A 24,849-nucleotide genomic window follows, 5' to 3' on the forward strand; every position below is an offset into this window, starting at 1 on the left:
GACATAATGTCTAAAGTAAGGAAAATAATGGTCACATACTCTGTGCTGATCAGATGAGATCTGCAAGGACGTCAACAAATCAGAGAGCACCCAGGAAAAAAGCTATGAGATAAAGTATCTGAGAACCAAGCGACAGAAGGAATTGTTGGAATTGCCAGGGATAATTCTGCTGAAAATAGACTGCTAAGGAGCAGAAAGGGCAGTGCAAGGGCACAGATCCTGGTAACTCAACAATATTCAGAGGTTATTAAATAGGAAAAGGAGTCAAATTTTCTTGCATTGTACCAGATAGAAAAACTCAGGTCAATGAGTCAAAGCTATAGGAATAAAGACTTCAGCTCACTTATAAGGAAAAACGGTCACATCAGACACTACAGATGTTGGAAATGCCTACAGACATGGGTGGGATGGTGTGAGAGTCTGATCTTTTCCAAATCTTAAGTCTCTGAACTAAGAGTCGTTTGTTGTTGAAGACTAGAATTCAAGGTTAAACTAAAGAATGTTTTCAAAGAAAATGTCAAATAACTGGTGGCACAATTCTTTTAGAATACTGCAGTTAATATTAATATTCCCTTCTTGTCAACTACCTTACAAGGGCCCTTACCAATATTAAAACAACATTTTACAACTTTAAAATGTAACTGTAAGTTCCTCTCTTGAACCCTAGAAGTTATTTTATTAAAGATAACATTTATACAGATCAAACCCACAAGTATTTTAAAGTACTAATAACAGAAGTATAGACCCCAACCAAAGTTCTTTAAGGTCTCCTGGGAAAATGTTTCCAGAGTTCCACCAAGAACACACAAGGAACACATTTCCATTTGCTGAGGTTGTGGCAATCCACATGGAGCCTGGTGCCTGGCACAAAGAAAGGACAGAAGAGTCCTCTCTTTCCTCCCTCCCTCTCCTCATCTCTCCTTGCTGGACAGTGAGAACAACAACTGCTAATTCCAACACAGATGGAGAAAGAAAGGGGGAAGAGATGAGAAGACAGGAGGAAGGAAGATGGAAGTACATTGGATGCATTTAAAATGGTAATAGTATAATTATACAAATGAGCACTGCTTCACAAAAACATGCTTCTTTTGTTATGAGATGGTAAACAAACTAGGTATTTTTGCCATTTGTTTACAAATGGATTATAAAACTTTAGAGAAATAAAATTAAATAGTTCTAAACGGAAATAGCTTTCGAATTGAAGTGAAAGCCTCTTCTTCAGGAATATATTAACTAGGATTACAGAAACAAGAGCCGCTACAGGAAAAAGAAAAAAAAAAGGAATAGAAGGGATTAGCAGTGTGGAAATAAGACAGGTATAGAGGAAGCATAATTATATCTGTAAAGAGATCATTCTGTTATTTTTTTACTGACTTAATTTTATGTGTAACAAAAAACTTAATACAATCCAAAATGTTACCTTCTCCCTAAATTCAAAGCAGAATTTATAAGTTCTCTGACTTCATAGACTGCTGCCTTCTAACTGTAACAAAGATTCCATAAGGTAATTTTTTACATAACAAATCAATTACTATATTGGAAAGTTAATGATAATACTGGGTAACTTACAGTCATATTTCTACAAGAAAATGAAATGGAACTAGCAGGAAACTTACTGGCCAGCACTCATTTACTTTAGCTTCTTATTTCTTTTTTTTTTTCACACTTCTCAGACTTGTGTGATATGATCTTTACAGGATATCTCTGCAAACTGCCTCTGCACATACTTGACCTATCCTTCTTGAAATGAATGTACTTTTCTTGTCTGCAAGGTGAACACCTATTTACCCTTAAAAGACTCAGCTTGCCCACTGCCTCCTTGAAGTCTTCATATACCCAAATATTCATATATTAACTCATATACTAAATTTCCAAACTTTTCTTGTCATTACAGAATTGGTATAAGAGCAATCTTCTCAGGATTCACGTCATTCAGACCCATAGTTCCATTTATTATTATTATTATTATTTTTTGAGATGGAATTTTGCTCTCATTGCCTAGGCTGGAGTGCAGTGGTACCATCTCAGCTCACTGCAACCTCCGCCTCCTGGATTCAAGCGATTCTCCTGCCTCAGCCTCCCGCATAGCTGGGATTACAGGCACCTGCCACCATGCTGGCTAATTTTTTTTGTATTTTTAGTGGAGACAGGGTTTCACCATGTTGGCCAGGCTGGTCTTGAGCTCCTAACCTCAGGTGATCAATCTGCCTTGGCCTCCCAAAGTGCTGGGATTACAGGCGTAAGCCACTGCACTCAGCCCCTTCATTCCATTTAGATTCTATGGTAGGCTTGTTAGATCAAAGGGCCCTTGATTCTTTATCCAAAACACTGGGTGTAAAATGTGAAGTGAGGGTTTCCAGAAAAGCCCTTGACTCCTCAGTAGAACAGTATTGATAGCGAAGCTTATCATTACAACCTCAAAGTTAAAAACTACAGCACAATCCCTAAAGGACAAGTGGCAGACCATGCTAACAAAAGGCAGCAGACTTCCTGAACTACACTTCAAGTTAAGAGGCAAAATATGGGTAAAAGATGTCTAAGTCATATTAAAGGGTTCCTTGTAATTACATTTAATAACACAAATCGATATGTTGGAAACCTCAATCTTGTTATACTAGAATAATTTGACTCAATTGATTAGTTAAGTATTCCTTGAGTAAAATCTAGACAGTAAGATACTGTTTCTAAGCAAATGAAACCAAAAGTTCAATTGTGATTCACCATGTGCCTTACTCTTATTTAAAAGGGTGATGTTTGCTCATCATTTCATGGGATCGTTCGGCATGAAATGTAGCTCGGATTTGCCTACACTGTGCATGTTTAGGGTGCACTCAAATCACGGCAACCAGAAGTTCAATGCAGTGACTTTTTCCCTCAGCAGGAGAGAGAACGACTCTGACAGTCACAGTCTGCAACTGTCAGCCACTGATCAGCACAGAGAGAGAGACAAGCAGACAGGTTCGCGGCCCTCCAGGAGGCCTGAATTTACAATGCTGTTTTCATTGTCACCATGTTATAACCAAATAAACCGGCCAGGTTTGAGGTCCTTGGAAGAGGTCATACTGTGCCTTTTCCTTTTCCCTACACAAGAGAACTGGGACAATTTTTAAGAGAAAATGCTTATGATTAGACATCGTGTCCCTAACTGCAGGGCTCCATCACTTTCAATTTAGTCAAGTTACTATTCAGATTCAAAATACTGAATTTAGAAGTGTGCCATGTAGTAAACTGTTCTCATTTTCATCTAGCGCTAATCAAAATTTAAGAGCATTCCATCTGTCTAATAAAAAGTTAAAAGCATAGCTCACAATACGCCCTTTTCCACAAGTGTTGTATATTTTCTTGGGTACCACATGCTACATTGCTATTTCAGGAATAAGACACCTGAATCAACCCTCTAATCTTTATCTGAATTATCCATTCTTTAAAAAACACACACACATAGATAACGGTGTTGTAAGAAGAGTAATTGTAACAAGAGTCCTCATCTTCTAGGGTTATACACACACATGTGAAAATAGTTGTGAGTGAAATAATGTCTGGGGTTTGCTTTGTAATAATCCAGAGAGAAAGGGGGCACATTGATAACAGCCCACTGACCAGAAGATGGTAACTGTGGAAGCCGGGGCACAGCTGTGTGGGGGTTACTACACGATTATCTCTATTTCAGAATACTTGACATTTTCCACAATAAAGAGTAAAAAAAAAAAGGGGGGGGGGGACACAACACTAAGTCACTGACCTGAATCCACTTTTAATCTTCCATGGAATAAAGAAAAAGACTTTATTTTTTTTTTATTTATTTATTTTTTTCAGATGGAATCTTGCTCTGTCACCCAGGCTGGAGTGCAGTGGCACAATCTTGGCTCACTGCAACCTTTGCCTCCTGGGTTCAAAAGCGATTCTCCTGTCTCAGTCTCCTGACTAGCTGGGATTACAGGCACCTGCCATCATGCCTGGCTAATTTTTGTATTTTTTGTAGAGATGGGGTCTCACCATGTTGGCCAGGCTGGTCGTGAACTCCTAACCTCAGGTGATCCGCCCTCCTCAGCCTCCCACAGTGTTGGGATTACAGGCATGAGCCACCGTGCCTGGCCAAGAAACAGACTTTAAAGTAGAATAATATGGTGTTACAGAAGTTACTAAACTTTTAAATTAAAACTAAGACACGCTACAGATTCACATGAAAGCCTAACTTTGAAAAGAATTCACAGGATCAATCAACATATCCACAATGAACGCACTCTAAAAAGTGGACCACCAAGATGGATACCCAGGTCAGCATTACTCATAACTGATAGGAGCTCTTCTGCATGTTCCTGTTACTCCCTCAGCTTAGCCGTAGCCTTTTCATATCACTGACCCTCCAACCACTTTGAAAACATGCTGAACAAACAGAGCCGTTTTTTACACCGTATATAAAGGAGGTTTACTCAATTTTTACAGCATGCTGTGCATTAATATTTTAGGAATGAATTTACAACCAATATATGTAATCCTCCCAGAGGAGCTCTTCCACACTGTCTACCACTAATACACATCCAAAATAAAAACTCTAACGAGACTGCCTTGGGTATTATTTTGGCAGCAATATTAAGTGCTAAGGTTTAAAAATAGTAAGTATATAAGAGCCTATCTTGGTAGAACACATCTGATTAATTAAACCTCTATAAATTTTCCCAAAATCAAATGAAACAAATCAGAACAAAAAGTAACACCTCTCTTGTATCTGAAAATCCAGAAATATAAACTGAAAATAAAGAACTTTCCTTTTACATTACTTCCTTAATTCATTTTAATTAAAAAATAATGGAAATTTGTTTCTTTTTTGCCCTCCTACTCTGGGGTGGGGACAGTTATTAAAAATCAGAAACTTTTGTTTCTGTTGGTTTGTTTTTCTTTCAGGTCCTTATCAAAATGAACCCTTATCTAAACATCAAGATGTAAAGACTATCCATTCTGAGAATGTTTTGTTTCTCAATATGAAGAAAAGAAACTAAACGCTTCCATAGTAACAGTGAGTGTGACTAAATGATGTAACTTCCTAATACCTACATAGGAGGAAGAGCAGATGACAACTGAAGGGGGAAACTGGAAGCTGGAGGAGCTTATAACAATCAACCTTACCCATGTCAAATTCCCTGTAGGCATATATTCCCAAATGGAGCGAGATTCTAGTCTACTCTCCCCAGATGCTAGGTTAAAAAGGAAACGACATTATCGCAAGATTATCCTCAACATATAACGCTTAAAGAAGGGTGTGGCCATGTTTTATATAGGATTCAAACCCAAACAGGGCATTCCTTCACCCATTTCTTTTATAATATCTAACCTCTTTTAATCAGTCCTTTACAATTCATTTGTCCTTAATTCACTAACCGTAACTGCTAAACATTTTTGAAATATGTATCTGGTTTTTAAAATTGGAGAAGGGAAAAGTACTGTATTGAAAATCTGCATTTACTAGGCCGGGCACGGTAGCTCACGCCTGTAATCTCAGCACTCGGGGAGGCCGAGGCAGGTGGATCACCTGAGGTCAGGAGTTCGAGACCAGCCTGGCCAACATGGTGAAACCCCGTTTCTACTAAAAATACAAAAAAATTAGCCCAGCATGGTGGCGCGCACCTGTAATTCCAGCTACTCGGGAGGCTGAGGTGGGAGAATTGTTTGAACCCAGGAGGAAGAGGTTGCAGTGAGCCGAGATCACACTACTGCACTCCAGGCTCAGTGACAGAGCAAGACTCCATCTCAAGAAAAAAAAAAAAAAGAAAGAAAATCTGCATTTACTAAAATATATCGCCCTCTATTCCCCACCCCAACTTCTCAGGAGGAAATCATTTCCCCAATGTCTGCCATCCTTTCCCCAAAAGGCTGACATGGTTGTTAAGAGCAGCAAAAAGTAACTTGCTCAGACAAACCAAGACCCGTGTCTTTATCTGCTGAAAATACACATACAAATAGATAATACTTTAAAATATTATTTGACCAATCAGGGATGACAGTCATAAAATTATTTTATTGAGTTAGTTAGTTCTACTCACTTACTATGTGCCAGTATAAATCTATTATATGCATATCTCATATAAGCTCTAAAAGGTAAGTACTATTATTATTCTCCTTATTAGATGAAAAAGTTTAAAATTTGGAACTTAGATATAGCTACATGACCAGGAAATGGTGGAATCCATGCCTGCCTTACTTTGAAACTCAAATTCTTGACCCCAACACTACACAGCTTCTCTAATCAAAGCCTTTCTAAATGGAAAGAAGGTTAAAGTTCTTATTCTAATTAGTTGTAGTCAATACCAGTAATCTAAGATAATCAAATCAAAGTCCCTCTACCCTCTTAGAAATACTCAGCTCCACTTATTCTAAGTATAAAATGTATGCTGTATATGTATACGTGTGTGAATTATTGTCTACATACAACTGCAGGGCATTTCAGCACTTTTGAGGAATACCTCATCAGTATTCCTCAAAACTGTCAAGGTCATGAAAAACACAGAAAAGTGGGCCAGGTGCAGTGGCTCACGCTTGTAATCCCACAACTTTGGTAGGCCGAGGTGGGCAGATCATGAGGTCAGGAGTTGGACATTAGCCTGGCCAACATAGTGAAACCCCGTCTCTACTAAAAACACAAAAACTTAGCCGGGTATGGTGGCATACGCCCATAGTCAAAGCTACTCGGTAGGCTGAGACAGGAGAATCGTTTGAACCTGGGAGGTAGAGGTTGCAGTGAGACAAGACCATGTCATTACACTCCAGCCTGGGTGACAGAGCAAGACTCCACCTCAAAAAAAAAAAAAAAAAAGAGAGAGAGAGAGAGAAAGAAAGAAAAACACAGAAAAGTGAAAAACTGACACTAGAGGAGACACAGGAGACATGACAATCAAATGCAATGTGGTATCCTGAATTAGATCTCGAAACAGAAAAAAGGCAATAGAAAAACTAGTGAAATCCAAATAAAGGTCAGGCACAGTGGCTCACGCCTATAGCTCCAGCACTTTGAAAGGTCAAGGCGGGCGGATCACTTGAGTTCAGAGTTCAAAAGCAGCCTGGCCAACAAGGTGAAACCCCATCTCCACTAAAAAGACAAAAATTAGCCGGTCATGGTAGCATATGCCCGTAATCCCAGCTACTCAGGAGGCTAAGGCAGGAGAACTGCTTGAACCCAGGAGGCAGAGGTTGTAGTGACCCAAGACTGTGCCACTGCACTCCAGCCTGGGCAACAGAGCAAGGCTCTGTCTCAAACAAAAACAAAACAAAAAAATAAATTCCACAGGTTAGTTCAGAGTTATGTACTAATGATGGTTTCTTACACTTGAGAGATATATTGTAGTAATACGTCTGGTAAACTGAGTGAGGGGGTTGGGAAACTATGAGAACTCTCTGCACTATCTTTGCAACTTTTCTGTAATTATAAAAGTATTCCAAAATAAAGAAAAAGTTAATAATTAAAAAGTTGATTTAAAATATCAACATCTCTATACAGAAAGAAATGTGCTGCACTTTGATCCTAGTTAGGCATTTTATTCTGAATAAAGCAGAGTGTAGGCAACTGACTCACTGCTTTCAATCCATAAAACCACTTGGATACAAATGCATACAAAAGCACAATAAAAATGATAAATTATAAATATAAAAGCCCAATTATTTAATATCTCCTCACATCTGTAACCGTATGCATAATTTTAAAACCAGACAGGTATACTTCTAATATCACATTAATTCTACACATGAGTCTGAACAACAAGGGTCCTCTTCCCAACTTTTTCCTGCAGGAGTGCTGCCTTACACATTTAGAACCTCCATTTGTCTACTAGGTTGAGAGAATTTTCTAAGCCCTATCAACCGAAACTCTCTACCCACTGCTTCTTCTCTAAAAGGAAGAAAAACCAATTCTCCTAAATGATATTTCATCATCAGGCAACGGTTTTTACCTGGTAATTCAAATATGGCCAGTATTTCAAAATGATTTTCTAGATACGGTTCTCTGATTTTCTCTTAACTGTTTTCCAAAGTTATTTCCTTACTCATTCACTTGACAAATAATTACATCACACAGCAATCTGAATCACACTGAACTAGGAGAACAAGTTAAATTATCAATTCAAAAATATGAAAGCATATTCCATCGTAATGCTCCTGGCACCCTAGGGAGATTTCATCATTTCAAAAACAACACCCAAACCAAGGCACTAAAGACTGCAATCCACCCCATTATTTTACACATAATTCTCTAAATGAGATATAAAAACATTCTTACACAGGTTACCTGAAATATCACCATTTATTTGTCTTATTTATAATGTTACTCTGGTTTACATTAAACACAAAAGTACTAGATATTATATAATTATATATAACTATATATAATTATTATATAACATTTTTGAAACATATATCTGGTTTTTAAAATTGGAGAAGGGAAAAGTACTGTAATGAACACCTGTATTTACTAGGCATTTACTATATATAAAATCTGCATTTACTATATATATAATTATATATAGTAATTAAAGATATATTATATAATTATAATTATATATTATATAATTATAATATACAATATATTATGTAATGTACATAATATATATTATATAACACATAATTATAAAGAATATAATAATATTATAGTATATATTATATATTTTTTTAATTTGGAGTCTCACTCTGTCATCCAGGCTGTAGTGTAATGGTGCGATCTCGGCTCATTGCAACCTCCACCTTCCCAGTTCAAGCAATTCTCATGCCTCAGCCTCCCGAGGATCTGGGACTACAGGTGCATACCATCATGCCCAGCTGATTTTTTTGTATTTTTAGTAGAGATAGGGTTTCACCAATTTGGCCAGGCTGGTCTTGAACTCCTGAACTCAAGTGATCCGCCTGTCTCAGCCTTCCAAAGTGCTGGGATTACAGGATTGAGCCAGTGTGCCTGGTCAAAAGTACTATATATTATTTCATGGGACAGGGTGATCTTATTAAATCAGAGGAATATAATGGCCAAAATAAGATTAAAAAAATTAAATCACTGAAAAGGCAGAATAAAGGTGAAGGGGAGATGGTATAATATTGGACTATTTCTATGAAAAAACAGTCAAAGAAAGAAGGGAAATTTGTAACAATTCTCTGGATATTCTGTGGTTTTATAGTTGTCTTAGCCTGGGCCAGTCCCTCAAATATTCTCAATCTCATGTTTTTTATCTACAACATTAAGAGAGTAATGCCAGTCTACAGACCAATTTATTTTTAAGTATAAACAAAACCGGGCAAGTAAAAAACAATTTTTAAAAAGCCACTTTTCAGGCAAAATTATTTTTTAAAAAACTAAAAATTGCTAATCACTGGCAGTATCTGGGGGGAAAAAAAAAGCATGTGTAACTATATTTTAGACCTGGCTAAAGCAGAAAGGAACTTTGCAGCTAGCTAGAAGCTGAGTTGATTCCTGGGTTAAATGCTTGCTTACCTTGGAGACTTGTCGCAGCCACCTTAAGTATTCTGTGAAAGTATCAAAGCAAATGTAGTAAGTCTGGCTTTGGGGTCCAGAGGAGCTAAATGCTAAACAGTGTTGGTGCTTTTTCACTTCTTCTACCTATAAAAGCAAACAGAGAGAAGCAGAAATAAGTCAGACAGCAGAACCACTGATGTATTTCACTAACTATGTATCTGATCAAGGAGCCTGCATGGATTTGCATCTTTCCCTATATACGTTACTCATTACTGAGAACTAAGTTCCTGCATATGATCACCCAATTTGAATTACAAGGAAACCAAAAAAAAGAGGAGTTTTATCTTTACTATATTTCCCCACCACAGTGAAATTCTCCTCTTCCTGTTTAAAATTAGTCCAGACTCCCTTTCTTATTCTTCTAACCTCACAATAGGGTGCTGGGGTTCTTACTTCCTCTTAGAAATTTTACTTAAGATTTTACGTAGGAATTTTTACTTAAGAAGTCTTCAAGCATGTTAAATAAGTATTGAAAACATTACTGTTAAACTGAAATTAACCTGAAATAAAACCGTACCATGAGAACTTTCAAGTCCTAATGATGCAGTGAAATACAGTCAAATCAAATTTCCACTCCTTATAAGTTCTTCACAAGGGGAAACATACACACAAAAAGTAACATTATACAAACTTCTATGTTTGGAAACTTAATAACAAACTTCTAAATAACTCACAGGTGAAAGGAGAAATTACAACCAAAATTTTAAAACTCTTAGAACTAAACAATTACAGAAAAACCACATATCAAAATCTATACATTGCAATAAAAGGAGATATATCAAGGGAAATATATATATATATATATTTTTTTCCAATTGAACTCATGTATCTTTTGATACTTATATTGGAAAAGAAGGTAGAACATTAATTTGATTGGCATGCACCTTAAGAACTTGGAAGGAAGCCCAGGCGAGTTGTCTCACGCCTATAATCCCAGCACTTTGAGAGGCTGAGGCAGGTGGATCACTTGAGGTCAGGAGTTCGAGACCAGCCTGGCCAACATGGTGAAACCCCTCTCTATTAAAAATACAAAAAAACACCTTACAGCTAGGAGCGGTGGTGGGCGCCTGTAGTCCCAGCTACTGGGGAGGCTGAGGTGGGAGGATTGCTTAAACCCAGGAGGTAGGCTGGGCGCCGTGGCTCACTCCTGTAATCCCAGCACTTTGGGAGGCCAAGACAGGCGGATCACAAGGTCAGGAGATCGAGACCATCCTGGCTAACACGGTGAAACTCCGTCTCTACTAAAAATACAAAAAATTAGCCGGATGCGGTGGCGGGCGCCTGTAGTCCCAGCTCCTCAGGAGGCTCAGGCAGAAGAATGGTGTGAACCCAGGAGGCAGAGCTTGTAGTGAGCCGAGATTGCGCCACTGCACTCCAGCCTGGGCGACAGAGCAAGACTCCGTCTCAAAAAAAAAAAAAAAAACCAACCCAGGAGGCAGGGGTTGCAGTGAGCTGAGATCTGGCCTGGGCAACAGAGCAAGACTCTGTCTCCAAAAAAAAAAAAAAAAAAAAGAACTTGGAAGAAAAACAAAAATCAAACCTCCAAACTGAATAAATCCAAAATTGAATGAAGGCTATGATAAAATAGCAATTGGTGCAATGAAAACCAAATATGTAAGAGAAAATATTAACAAAGCAAAATACTGATTCTTGGAGAAAACTAGTACAATTGATAAATCCTCTAGCAAGAAAAATTGATACATCCTCTGGCAGGAAAAAGAGAGCAGACACTTATAAATAATATTAACAATGAAAAGGGAGACATAGCTACAGATTCACCAGAGATTAAAAAGAGAATATTATGAACAATTTTGTGACAAATTCTTAGAAAAAATATGTTTTACCAATAGAACTAAATAAAGAAAAAACAAAAGCCTAAATAGTCCTATCAGCCAGGTGCAGGCTCACGCTTGCAATCCCAGCACTTTGGGAGACTGAGAGGGGCAGATTGCTTGAGCCCAGGAGTTGGAGATAAGCCTGTGCAACATGGCAAAACCTTATATCTACAAAAAACAGAAAAACAAAAGTTAGCTGGGTGTGGCAGTGCACACTTTGTAGTCCTATAGCTACTCAGAAGGCTAAAGTGGGAAAATTGCCCAAGCCTGAGGAGGTCGAGGCTATACTGAGGAGTAACTACACCACTGCACTCCAGCCTGGACAACAGAGTGAAATCCAGTGTTAATAAAACAAAACAAAAAAATCAAATAGTCCTACAATTTTTTTTTTTTTTTTTTTTTTTTTTTTGAGACGGAATTTCACTGCTTGCCCAGGCTGGAGTGCAGTGATGCAATCCTGGCTCACTGCAACCTCCACCTTCCGGGTTCAAGCGATGCTCCTACCTCAACCTCCTGAGTAGCTGGGATTACAGCCTTGGCCTCCCAAAGTACTGGGATTACAGGCATGAGCCACGCCTGGCCCCTATATAACCATTTAAAATACAGAAAGTTGTTGTTGTTGTTGTTGTTTTCCAATGTCTCAAAAAAATATCAGGCCCATATGGCTTTACAGGTAAGTTTTACCAAAGTTTCAAAAAACAGATCAACCCAAACTCATGCAAACTCATCCAGCCAACAAAAAATGAAGGAAAACACCCCAACCCATTCTATGAGGATAGTATAACTAAGACCCACATGAGAACAGTAACAGAAAGGAAACTTACAGGTAACCACAGTCATAAAGATTTATCTTGAACAAAATGTTGCATCAAAATCCAAAAAATTATTTATTTATATTTATTTATTTATTTTAGATGGAGTCTTGCTCTGTTGCTCAGGCTGGAATGCAGTGGTGTGATCTCAGCTCACTGCAACCTCTGCTTCCCGGGTTCAAGCGATTCTCCTGTCTCAGCCTCCCAAGTAGCTAGGATTACAGGCACCTGCCACCACGCCCAGCAATTTTTATAGTTTTAGTAGAGACAGGGTTTTACCATATTGGCCAGGCTGGTCTTGAACTCCTGACCTCGTGATCCACCCGCCTCAGCCTCCCAAATGCTGGGATTACAGGCATGAACCACCATGCCCCGCCTTTTAATTAATTAATTAATTTATTTATTTATTTTAGAAAACCCAGTAACTTAAAAAAATATATATATCAAGAACAAGGCCAGGCACGGTGGCTCACCCCTATAATCCCAATACTTTGGAAGGCTGAGGCAGGTGAATCATTTGAGGTCAGGAGTTTGAGACCAGCCTGGCCAACATGGTGAAACCCCACCTCTACTAAAAATATAAAAATTAGTCAGATGTCGTGGTGTGTGCCTGTAATTCCCAGGTACTCAGGAGGCTGAGGCAGGAGAATCGCTTGAACCTGAGAGGTAGAGGATACAGTGAGCTGATGTCGTGCCAATGTGCTCCAGCCTGGGCAATACAACAAGACTCCGTCTCAAAAAAAAAAAAGAACCAGTTGAATTTACCTCAGAATAAGAAAGACAGTTTAACGTAATTAGAACTACAAAACAATTAACCACATTAATGGATTAAAGACACCCATACTATTATCCCCACAGTTGCAGAAAAAGCTGTTAGTAACTTCATTCAGGCTGAAATGAAGGATAAAAATTCTCAGCAAACTCAGAAAATAAAAACTCACTTAAACTGACCAAGGGTATTTATCAAACATCTAAAGCAAACTTCAATGTTAATGATGAGATATCATTCTCAAGATCATTGATAAGGAGCCAGGTGCAGTGACTCACACCTGTAATCCCAGCACTTTTGGGAGGCCAAGGCAGGCAGGTCACCTGAGGTCAGCAGTTCGAGACCAGCTTGGCCAACATGATGAAACCCAGACTCTCCTAAAAATACAAAAATTAGCTGAGTGTGGTGGCGGGCGCCTGTAGTACCAGCTACTTGAGAGGCTGAGGCAGGAGAGTGGCTTAAACCCGGGAGGCAGAGGTTGCAATGAACCGAGAATGTACCACTGCACTCCAGCCTGGGTGACAGAGAGACTCTGTCTCAAAAAAAAAAAGGAAAAAAAAGATCATTGATAAAACAAGTAAGTATCTACTGTTTCTATTCAAACTAGATATTCCTACCTATAACAGTAAGACAAAAAAAAAGGAAGAAACTTGTCATCATTTGAATATTATATGATTAGCTATACAGTAAACAAAAAAACCTATAGGCATCATATTAGAATAAACCAGAAAATTTAGCAAGATTATAAATTAATACACAAGATCAATACTCAAAAACCAGCTCTGCTTCTATAAACCAAACAGAAAATACAATTTAAAAAATGCTATGTAAACAAATTAAAAGATATCAAGCAAAAGGTTTCTTAGGGATGGAGAGGAGTGGGAAAGGGTGGGAAGAAAGGAGAATAAAAGGATGGGAGGAAAGGAGAATAAAGGGACACCAGGAAACTTCTGGAAATAATGAACATGGTCACTATCTTGGTTGCAGTGATGGTTTAATGGGGGAATACAGCAGTAAAGTGTATGTGGAGAAAAAACACTTGTACACTGATGTGAATGCAAAATGGTACATCGACCTTGAAAAACAACTTGGTATCATCTTGCGAAAGTAAATGTGTATGTCCCAGAGCCCAGTAACTGAGCTCCAAAGTGTATACCCAACAGTAGTATTTCTCAAGGAGGTCATTATAGGAATTGTGGATTGAATAGTTCTTCATTGTCCCCTGTGCAGAACTCTCTAATACTCTGCATATCTTAATCTCTCTGCCTCTGCCTTTAAATGCCAAGAGTGTCCCCTACAGCAAAGATAATGTTATTCACCAATCACTCTATCTAATTCTCCACATTTCTCAGACCCCTTGCAATTAAGGTGGAGTGATGTGACTAGTTCTGGCCAAAGAGCCATGGAGAGAAGTGGCATGTGTCACTTCTGCATCTAAACATACAAAGCCCATGAATGATGCTCCAGTCACCTCTTCCCTTGCCAAAGCAACAAAGGGAAGTATAAAAGAGCCAAGACTTCATCAGGCTGGGTCCCTGAACAACTGTGTGACAAAAGAAACTCCCACACCCCAAACCCACCGACCCACAACAGACACATAATGTGAGAAATAACTGTTATGACCAGTCACTAAGATTGGGGGGAAAAGAGGGGTGTTACCATGGCATTACTTAAGCTTATATTAACTGATATGTTCACTGTTCAATCATCTGACCATCAAACATTCCTACATATAACCAAATGTCCCTCCAGCATAGTAACTCCACTTGGAAACTACTGTCTTAGAAAAAGTACTTGCGTATCAGGAGGCATATCAACATAAGACTATAGCAGCAACATTGTTTATAACAACAACAAACTGAAAGCAACCCAAATGTCCATCAGCAGGAAAATTACTTAAGAAATTATGAAAATTGTGGAATGTTTAGAGTAGACATTATAGACAAATGAAAACCACATAAGTAACATGTAATCTTATTATGAAACACTGTATTAGGTGAATAAAATCAGTTACAGAAGACCACAGCAATTTATCACTTTTATACACATCAAAAACAAGCAAAATATAGATACATGGTAAAACTTATTTCGAAAAAGGAAAAAAATGATGAATACACATTCTAGGACAGTGAATCCTTCTAGGGCTAGGAGAGGCAATGAGACATATGTAAAGAGAACACAGGTAGAAGAAACACTGGTATTGATATCGCTACAGTTCCTACATTCAGTAGTGGTTAACAATTCTTCAATTTATTATACTTCATAATTTAACAAATATTAATTAAAGTACAATATTATCTGGCCAGCCAGGGTGGTTCACACCTATAATCCCAGCACTTTGGGAGGCCGAGGTGGGCGGATCACTTGAGGTCAGGAGTTCAAGACCAGCCTGGCCAACATGGTGAAACCCCGTTCCTACTAAAAGTACAAAACTTAGCCAGGCATGGTGGTGCGCACCTGCAGTCCCAGCAACTCAGGAGGCTGAGGCAGGAGAATCACTTGAACCCGGGAGGCGGAGGTTACAGTGAGCCAAGATCGCACCACTACACTCCAGCCTGGGCAACAAAGCAAGATCGTCTTTCAAAAAAAATAATAATAATACATTATTTAAAAATCTATGTTAAATTCTATAGGACAAGTTAAATATAACATCAAAACCACATAATATAAATGTATCTATTAAATACTCTTTCAATAATCAAATTTTGAGTTTTATTTAACAACAAAGCTATATATGTAAAGTAATGACCATGCTCAAGTGCTATGAAACCATAGCAATTATAACTAGGTTATGACCAATCTATCTCACTCCTTATTTCTAAATCTATAGCTCTTCTATATCTAAATTAAAAAGAAAAAAATAAAACTCCTTTCATTTATACTCTCAGTTTTTCTCTGACAACAGAACAGGATTAAAAAAAAAAAAAGACAAAAATTAATGAAAGCTCAAACTGCAAGAAATCAATTATTTTTCCCTAACTCAGTCAACAGATATTAAAGACTCAGTTTTTCAATGTAGTCAATTATTTTTAAAGGCATAGTGTAAAATAGGTTTTACAAGTTTTGCTTGTGAAAATAGGAAGCTATTAACTTTCAATTCACTCAATGGTAGAAGTCCATCCAGTAATAGGCCTGGGAAATGGGACAAGTCTCTAGTACTGAATGAAAATGCTAATTATAACCGGATCTGCTGACCTTATCTGAACATTCCATGTGCTTTCCTGCCTCTGCCTCCATGAGCATAAAAATCTTTCTGACCATCTCCTTCACATGTCAAAAGACTTTTCATCCTTCAAATTCCATCATAATTGCTACCTCTTCCATTACAAAATTCCTTCTTACCTGACAAAATGTAATCTCTCCTTCCATTAATCCCCCACAGTACTTTTCTGCACCTTTCTTACAACAGATATCATTGCGCCTGCTTCATCTTCTGATACAAAATTATAAGCTATTCAAAGGCGGGGGGTTACTTAGCTATGTTAGTATTTCTGGGGTGCCAGGCACAGTGCCTTCCCCAAAGAGGATACTGAATAAATAGTTATATTAGATGTGCCTATGCAAACACCCAGCATCACAGAAAAGAGAGAGACTGTTGACCTAACAAAGCATCAAACATTAAATATGCATTTTTAATAACCTATGGTGGTAATACAGATGATTATTTTTTCAGTAATCCATCTATCCATAGGGCAAAATCTTAGCATATCAGTCACTAACTTTTCAATGCTCCGACAAAAGTTAAGCAGCAGTGGATTCAAAATGAACGACTAAAATCGATCTAAATGCACCTTGCACAGCCTGACCAAAACCTATTTTTGAAAATGATCAAGTATTAGCCTTCTTAAAACTAGAATAGAGAGGAAAAAACTAACATAGGCTATTTATTCATAAGGAAAGACTACAAGAATGTGCTTGCTAGACAGCAGTGAACAACAAAACCATTTATTACCACACACATCTGGTCTTACTTCCTTCACTTATAACCCTTGAAACAGATCAGACATTTAGACATTTGCCAATTAACAAATGGTGTACTTAGGCCAGGAACAGTGGCTCACACCTGTAATCTTGGCACTTTGGGAGGCCAAAGCGGGTGAATCACGAGGTCAGGAAATCAAGACCATCCTGGCTAACCCGGTGAAACCCCGTCTCTACTAAAAATACAGAAAATTAGCTGGATGTGGGGTCATGCGCCTGTAGTCTCAGCTACTTGGGAGGCTGAGGCAGGAGAATCACTTGAACCCGGGAGGCAGAGGTTGCAGTGATCTGGGATCACGCCACCACACTCCAGCCTGGGAAACAGAGCAAGACTTCATCTCAAAAAAATAAAATAAAAAAAGAAAAAAAGAAAAAGAAAGTATTTGTTTAATGTGCCCCCAACGTTAAATGACCCATTTTCTCATCCAAATCCTAATTTCCATTTATTAACATATTATATTACTTAAAACTCAAGAAATATGACATATAACTATGGTGATGCTACCCTTACCAATGCTTGGGACTTTATTAATAACTCTGACAAAGAAAAGAATATAACATTTTCTCAAGCAATCTGGTTCTATTTTATAAATAATAGCAATAAAATAGTTAACATACCCAAAGCAAAGAAACCAATAATGTCAAAAATATATCAGCTGCATCACATTTTCTCCAAAATGAGAAACATTTAAGATTCAAAATTTATAACTAGGCACTTAATAAACTAAAAATGCTAACCCCACTGGTCACTAAACACAGATAGGGGAAAATGAGGTCAAATACTTAAGCACTATAGACTCAAACCTTCAGCATGTGTCAATGTTTCTAAATTCACAAATTTAAGGATCAGTAGACTCTACTAGAAAATGTACGCTTAAGACACCAACTCATAAGTAATCAATCTGTCATCTAAACTCTGAAATATGACAATGAAATTCTACCTATTTTCTGTCCAGTAGGTACGATGCACATAACTCATGAAGCAACGATCATCAAGGCCTCATATGAGCCAATGGCACTGTTTTTTCTCCACAGTTCCACCAACTGACAACATCCACAACAGGAACTGAATAAGACCTCAGATGAGTCAAAAATCATCTACCCCACATCACAGAAATGGCTTAAAGTAAGGTCCTTACTGATGCTGGGAAACCTGTTAGTATTTTGCTTGTTTTAAACTTAATTTTCGGCCTGGCACGGTGGCTCACACCTGTAATCCCAGCACTTTGGGAGACCGAGGCGGGCAGATCACTTGAGGTCAGGAGTTCAAGACCAGCCTGGCCAACATGGTAAAACCCCGTCTCTACTGAAAATACAAAAATTAGCCAGGTGTGGTGGTGCATGCCTGTAATCCTGGCTGAGGCAGGAGTATGGCTTGAACTCAGGAGGCAGAGGTTGCAGTGAGCTGAGACCATGCCACTACACTCGAGCCTGGGCAACAGAGCAAGACTCCTACTCAAAAAATAAATAAATAAACAAACAAACTAACTAACTTACTTACTTTTCCACCAATCAGTGGCAGAACATGCATCTTTCCGGTCAAGCTGTCTTTCACAGATGATACTATCAGGCAGGTCCCACACAGGATGACTTGGCGTCTTGTCCATCGGTTCACTGGCAACTGCATTTTGCCTTTACGGACATTATACATTCCTGAGAGCTGAATCCGTTCAGAGCTACCCATGCTGTGAGGTTTTCCTGAAATAAACACAAGCAAACATGTTATTCTTTTAAAATGGAAGCTTTTCCTACTCATCTGCATACCAGATATAAGAACTGGACAACAAGGGAATAATTCAAGGGAAAATTATAAATTCAATCTAATTTATAATTGAGATGACAACTGTCATAATGGAATTATGTTAAGAACTACATCTCCACATGTACACTTAATATTAAGTGAAAAGCCTTTTCCATAAAATCCTAGGAAAACACCATTTTAACTCTCTGTTTTAACTGGAGTTTTCTTTTCTTTTTTCTTTGAGACGGAGTCTCGCTCTGTCGCCCAGGCTTGAGTGCAGTGGTGCGATCTCAACTCACTGCAACCTCCACCTCCTAGGTTCAAGCAATTCTCCTGCCTCAGCCTCCTATGTAGTTGGTCTACAGGTGCCGGCCACCATGCATGGCTAATTTTTTTTGTATTTTTAGTAGAGATGGGGTTTTACCATGTTGGTCAGGCTGATCTCGAACTCCTGACCTCAGGAGATCTGCCCGCCTCAGCCTCCCAAAGTGCTGGGATTACAGGCATGAGCCACTGCGCCCGGGTTGGAGTTTTATTTTCTTGCATATCTTTCACAATTTAATTTTACGTTTGAAAAGACTTCACGATATTTATGAATGGATAGAGTTATTTAAATACACTAAGAAGAAAGTATTACAGCCTGAGATAGGAGAATAACATCCAACATCTTACATTTAATAAAACTAATCAGTTTAATAAAATTAACTGCGGATATTTTTCCTTCTACAGATATTCAATGTGTATTTACTGTAAAGAAAACATTAGAAAGGAAATATTTTTCTTAAAAAACACTATTATTTCCTATTAGAAGTACTATCCCAGCAATCCATGAAGAATGGGTCCTACAATACTTATGACTCATCGTAAGGAGCACAGAAACAGAGAAATAAGAAATGAGGCTGAAAGGCAGAAAGAGATCTGAGAAAGGTCTAAAGAGTCTTTACTTCCCAAATGGAAATGAATTTGGCAGAATTAGTCAGGCAAGTCCTATCAACTTAACGGGAGAACTACTGTGATTGACACAAACATAGTGACAGAGTCATATAAGCAACCAGAAAAGTATTTCCGCATTTCTAGATACTGAATAGATAATTTCAAAGAGTACCAAAGCCTCTTCCCAGAGATAAGTTAATAAGAGATATATGTACTATAGTAGGACTCCAGTCAGGAATAACATATTTATTTAGAAGTTGGACTAGTTGCCAAGGGCTAGCAAAAGAAATAGGTTCAAGATAAATTACATTCTTATTAATATTAAAAATCAGCATAAATAGCAAGTGGTTTTGATACATGTCTAATACTTATTAGACAGGGAACAGGAAGAACAACAGCTCTAAAAATAAATAACAAGAAACTCCAAAGAGCATCTGAACCTTCCCAATACATACTTTGGGCACAGATGTTAGGAAATAAGCCACAGGTTTGAATTTCACTTCTTCTTTCTCCCAGTAGATCAAAATGTTTTATAAAATAAATACTTCACACCACAAAATTTTGCTGAGGCTGGGCCAGGATGAAGTATAACAGTGATTCAGCTACTTGAACCAGATGCCCAGCAAACAGCTACACTGTTAGAGCTCTCACTGGAAAGGTACTGTATTGTTTGTCTACCACATGTTAGTTTTCCCACAAATGAGTAGGGAGCCCAGAAGACTATTCAAAACAGATGTGAGATGTGACAAGCCAAGGGCTGCCAATGATGGATGAGACACAGTGATTCATACGTCCCATTCTGCACAAGCTCATTTATACCTAGAGAGGAAGATGCCTGGGTTTCCAATCTAAGAGCTCCTTACTATATGACAGACTCTCTTCCTGTGGGGAAGGAGAAAGAAGAAAAGACAAAGAATAATAAAAATGAAAAGCAAATGAAGGACTAAAAACAATGGACAATAGGTTACTGGGTTTCCAAAATCCAATTTCCTTGACATAATAAACGAATGCTAAAAAGGGATCTGATCTGATCTACACACACACACACACACACACACACACACACACACAAAATAAATGCAAAGAAGTAGGCATTTTATTCAGTCCATCAGAGAGTGGCTTCAAGAATACTTGTTAACCTGTAACATTTATGCAGTTCTTTGAAGAACTAGAGACTGGAAAAAAAGAGAATAGGGGTACATAAGGGCTGGCCCTTCAATTCTCCAACTCCATATATATCCTACAGAAAGCCCTAGAGCAAATCACCAGACAGACTGGACAAAGGCCAGAAGGGATCTTTAACAGAAGAGTATGGATACATCAGTAGATTCTGGCTCTTTATTCCCTAGTCAGAAAAATTCCCAAGAGTTCTGAATTGTCCTGGAGCCCAAGAGTCAGATCAGCCTGTCCTTGGAAAACCCTGAACATCCCAGTCTGAATCAAATCCCTCTGGTCTTGCTCTGAATGAATTTCAATACCCCTATTGTCTGTCCTCTCCCTGGGTGTCCCAGATCAGACACATCCTTAGGACGCGGCTGTGTACTAAGTGGGTCCTGAGGAATATGGAGATGAATGAGGTAATATATACCTAGACAATCACCCAGGTGCACCCTCCTTTTTATCAGACTTCCTTGTTCTATGACATAAGGAATTATTTTTGCTCTTCCTGCCAATATTCAAATTCCTCAACTCAAAGGAATTCCAGTTGCCCTATGCTCTAATAAACACTGACAATACCAAAGTAATTCATGTCTGCCAGTTTAAAGCTGGGTCAGTTGTAACTTTCACTTTAGAAATGTTACTCTAATTCCCTACAGGCTTAAGGCATTTTTACATGATCCAGGAGGAAAAACAGACAGCAAAAGCAAACATTTCAAGCTGAGACAGAAACACGACAACAGAGAGTGATTTGAAAACATATTCATATACTTCCTCTTTTACTTACGCACTTGGCACATGGTAGGTAAGGTGATCTATACTAGTCTATTTAAAAACCAGGCATGGCCCACTAGTTGGGCCCACTTGTAGAAAATTACAGCACAATGCTAAAGAATCAAACTAGGGTCTCTGGATTATTTTATTTTATTTTATTTATTTATTTATTTTTTTAGACAGAGTCTCACTCTGTCGCCCAGGCTGGAGTGCAGTGGCATGATCTCGGCTCACTGCAACCTCTGCCTCCCAGGTTCAATTGATTCTTCTGCCTCAGCCTCCAAGCACTTCAGACTACAAACAAATGCCACCATGCCTGGCTAATTTTTGTATTTTTAATAGAGACAGGGTTTCCCCATATTGGCCAGGCTGGTCTCAAACTCCTGACCTTGTGATCCACCCACCTCAGCCTCCCAAAGTGCTGGGATTATAGGTGTGAGCCACCGCGCCTGGACAGCCTCTGGATCTTGATTACATACTCAAGGCTCCTCTCCCACACCAAAATGACAGTTCTTATTTCACATAGTAAAATTGTTTTTTAAAGAGGGGGCAAAAAAGAGCATGAAATGTCTTATAATCCACTATGCCAGATGCTAGAGGTATCAAGAAAATGTTCTCTGCGTCAAATTGCTTAAAGCAAAATCTCTAAAAACGTAGTCCAAAAACCATATAAAGCAAAATATCTAAAAATGTAGTCCAAGGACCATATATATTAGTATCACTTAGATTTCTGTCTACTACCACAGCCCTAGATTTGAAATATTGGTAGCCAAAGCCTGAGACCTACATTTCAGTAACCACAAATAGATGGTTATATTTTGTGACCATAAATCTAAAATAATAAAATAAGTCATTCCCCAAGGTCAGCTTATTTTCTAACAAATGTATTCCTCACATTCATGAATTCAGGATTTTAATTGTCATCTCCGTAAGTAAGCTAGTTCAACCTTTTCACGTCATATAAAACTACCTTAAAAATACGATGAAAGCAATGGACCTCCAGAAAAAAAAAACAAAAAAACTTTAATATGCACAGACATCAGATTTGGCAGATAACTGTAGCAGATTTATTTGACCATACCCACGAGAATAAAGGATGGTGAAATCACTCAATAACAAGAGCCTATTCCCATTTCCTTAAATCACATTCCAAACATGAGGAAGGGGTGGGTTAAAATTAACTTCTCCTATAGCCAAATTTATTCTTACAAAATTATTTCTACTTTAATTGGCTTATTACTTTGTCTTTGATCTTTCTTATCTCTTCTTTCACATAGTTTACCTATCTCAGGAGGCCTAGCCCACGTAGCAAACTATTTAGACAGATAATATTTACCTTGACAGACATTTTTTCCAATAAAAAAAGCTCACTGAGTATTATAGTGATAGGTCTACTGTAATCACTATAATTAAAAATGTATCTGGGCTGGGTGCAATGGTTTATGCCTGTAATCTCAGCACTTTAAAAGGCCAAGGTGGGAAGACTGCTTGAGCCCAGAAGTTCAAGACCAGCCTAAGCAACATAGTGAAACCCCGTCTCCATAAAAAAGTTAGCTGGGAGTGGTGGCAGGCACCTGTAGTCCCAGCTAATCAGGAAGTAGAGGTGTGAGGACTGCTTGCACCCAGGAGGTCAAGGGTGCAGTGCGCTATGATTGTACTACTGCACTCCAGAGCCTGGGAGATGGAGTAAGACCTTGTCTTTAAAATATATATATATATATATAATATGAATAAATATATATTATATAAAATATGTAAATAAATATATAAGTATATATTATATAAATATATAGTATATATTTATATATAGATATTAATATATCTATATACATACACTGGTTTTTAAAGTATTTACAGTTTTACATCAGAAAGCCAAAACTAACATCTTAACCAAAAAGTAAAACATTATTTTGGAAAGTACACACTGGGCTGGACACAGTGGCTCATGCCTGTAATCTCAGCACTTTGGGAGGCTGACGTGGGTAGATCACTTGAGGTCAGGAGTTCGAGACCAGCCTGGCCAAGATGGCAAAACCCTGTCTCTACTAAAAATATAAAAATTATCCAGGCATGGTGGCGGGCACCTGTAGACCCAGCTAGTCTGGAGGCTGAGGCAGGAGAATCACTTGAACGCAGCAGGCAGAGGTTGCAGTGAGCTGAGGTTGTGCCACTGCACTCCAGCCCAGGTGACAGAGTGAAAGTCTGTCTCAAAAAAAAAAAAAAGAGAGAAAGTACATACTGGCTCATTTGACCACTGTTTAAAAAAATGGGGGTTGGGGGTGGTCCATTACAAGGAAAACCTTAAGAAAACTGAAGCAACATACTTTGTGTGCCTTTGTTGTGATTGTTTTACATCCTGAATGGTTTAAACATTTATTTTCAGAGTAAGTCCGTGTCATTTTTTTCAGAGCCAAAAAGTCATTGTTTTGTGAAGTACTTTTCTAGTGTCATGAATGGTTTTTGCAAAATGCTTTCTATGATAGAAACGTCCACCCTTTAAAAATCTTCACTTTTTCTTTACAGATTTATTAATGTATAAAAGACATACAGTAAACTACATAAAGTATAAAATAAGATATGACGTATCTACACACATGCAACCGTCACCAGAAAATGAGTATATTGATCATTGCCGTTTCCTCATGTCCCACTGTGATTTCTCTCTCTCCCTACACCGCTACAGAGTTTCTCCCACACTCAGGCAACTATGATCTGGTTTCTGTCACTTTCTTCCATGTTGTTGCAAGAGTTCATTATTTCTTGTTCCTGAGTAGTATTACATTGCATGAATATACCACAATTTAACAATTGATCTGCTAATGGACATTTGAATTGTTTAGTCTTTATTATTATTATTATTATTTTGACGGAGAACACTGGTGTACAAGTCATGGTATAGACAAATATTCTGATTCCTCTCGGGTAAATACCTAGGACTGGAATGGCTTGTTTGTACCATTTTACACCCCCAGCAGCAGTGCAGAGGGTTCCATAAGCTCCACATCCCTGTCAATTTTTTTTTTTTTTTTTTGGGGGGGGACGGAGTTTCACTCTTGTCGCCCAGCTGGAGTGCAATGCCATAATCTCGGCTCACTGCAACATCCACCCCCCAGGTTCAAGCAATTCTCCTGCCTCAGCCTCCCGAGTAGTTGGGATTACAGGCACCCGCCACCACGCCTGGCTAATTTTTGTATTTTTAGTAGAGACAGGGTTTCACCATGTTGGCCAGGCTGGTCTAGAACTGCCGACCTCAGGTGGTCCACCCGCCTCAGCCTCCCAAAGTGCTGGGATTACAGGCATGAGCCACGGCGCCTGGCCCCCCGGCCCCCAGTCAATGC

At 38.5% G+C, this 24,849-nt stretch overlaps 1 protein-coding gene across 1 annotated transcript in view; it reads right to left on the minus strand.

Moving 5' to 3' along the window:
- PHLPP1 (PH domain and leucine rich repeat protein phosphatase 1) overlaps positions 1–24,849 on the minus strand; it is a 267,725-nt gene that overhangs the window by 131,938 nt on the left and 110,938 nt on the right. The window contains exons 2-3 of the mRNA XM_015439655.3: positions 18,407–18,603; positions 9,467–9,592 (exon numbers count right to left, since the gene is read on the minus strand). Coding sequence (XP_015295141.3) covers positions 9,467–9,592; positions 18,407–18,603 — 323 coding nt within the window. The remainder of the gene's footprint in view (positions 1–9,466; positions 9,593–18,406; positions 18,604–24,849) is intronic.

Source organism: Macaca fascicularis, chromosome 18, assembly GCF_037993035.2.
Source record: "Macaca fascicularis isolate 582-1 chromosome 18, T2T-MFA8v1.1".
Taxonomy (NCBI): Eukaryota; Metazoa; Chordata; class Mammalia; order Primates; family Cercopithecidae; genus Macaca; species Macaca fascicularis.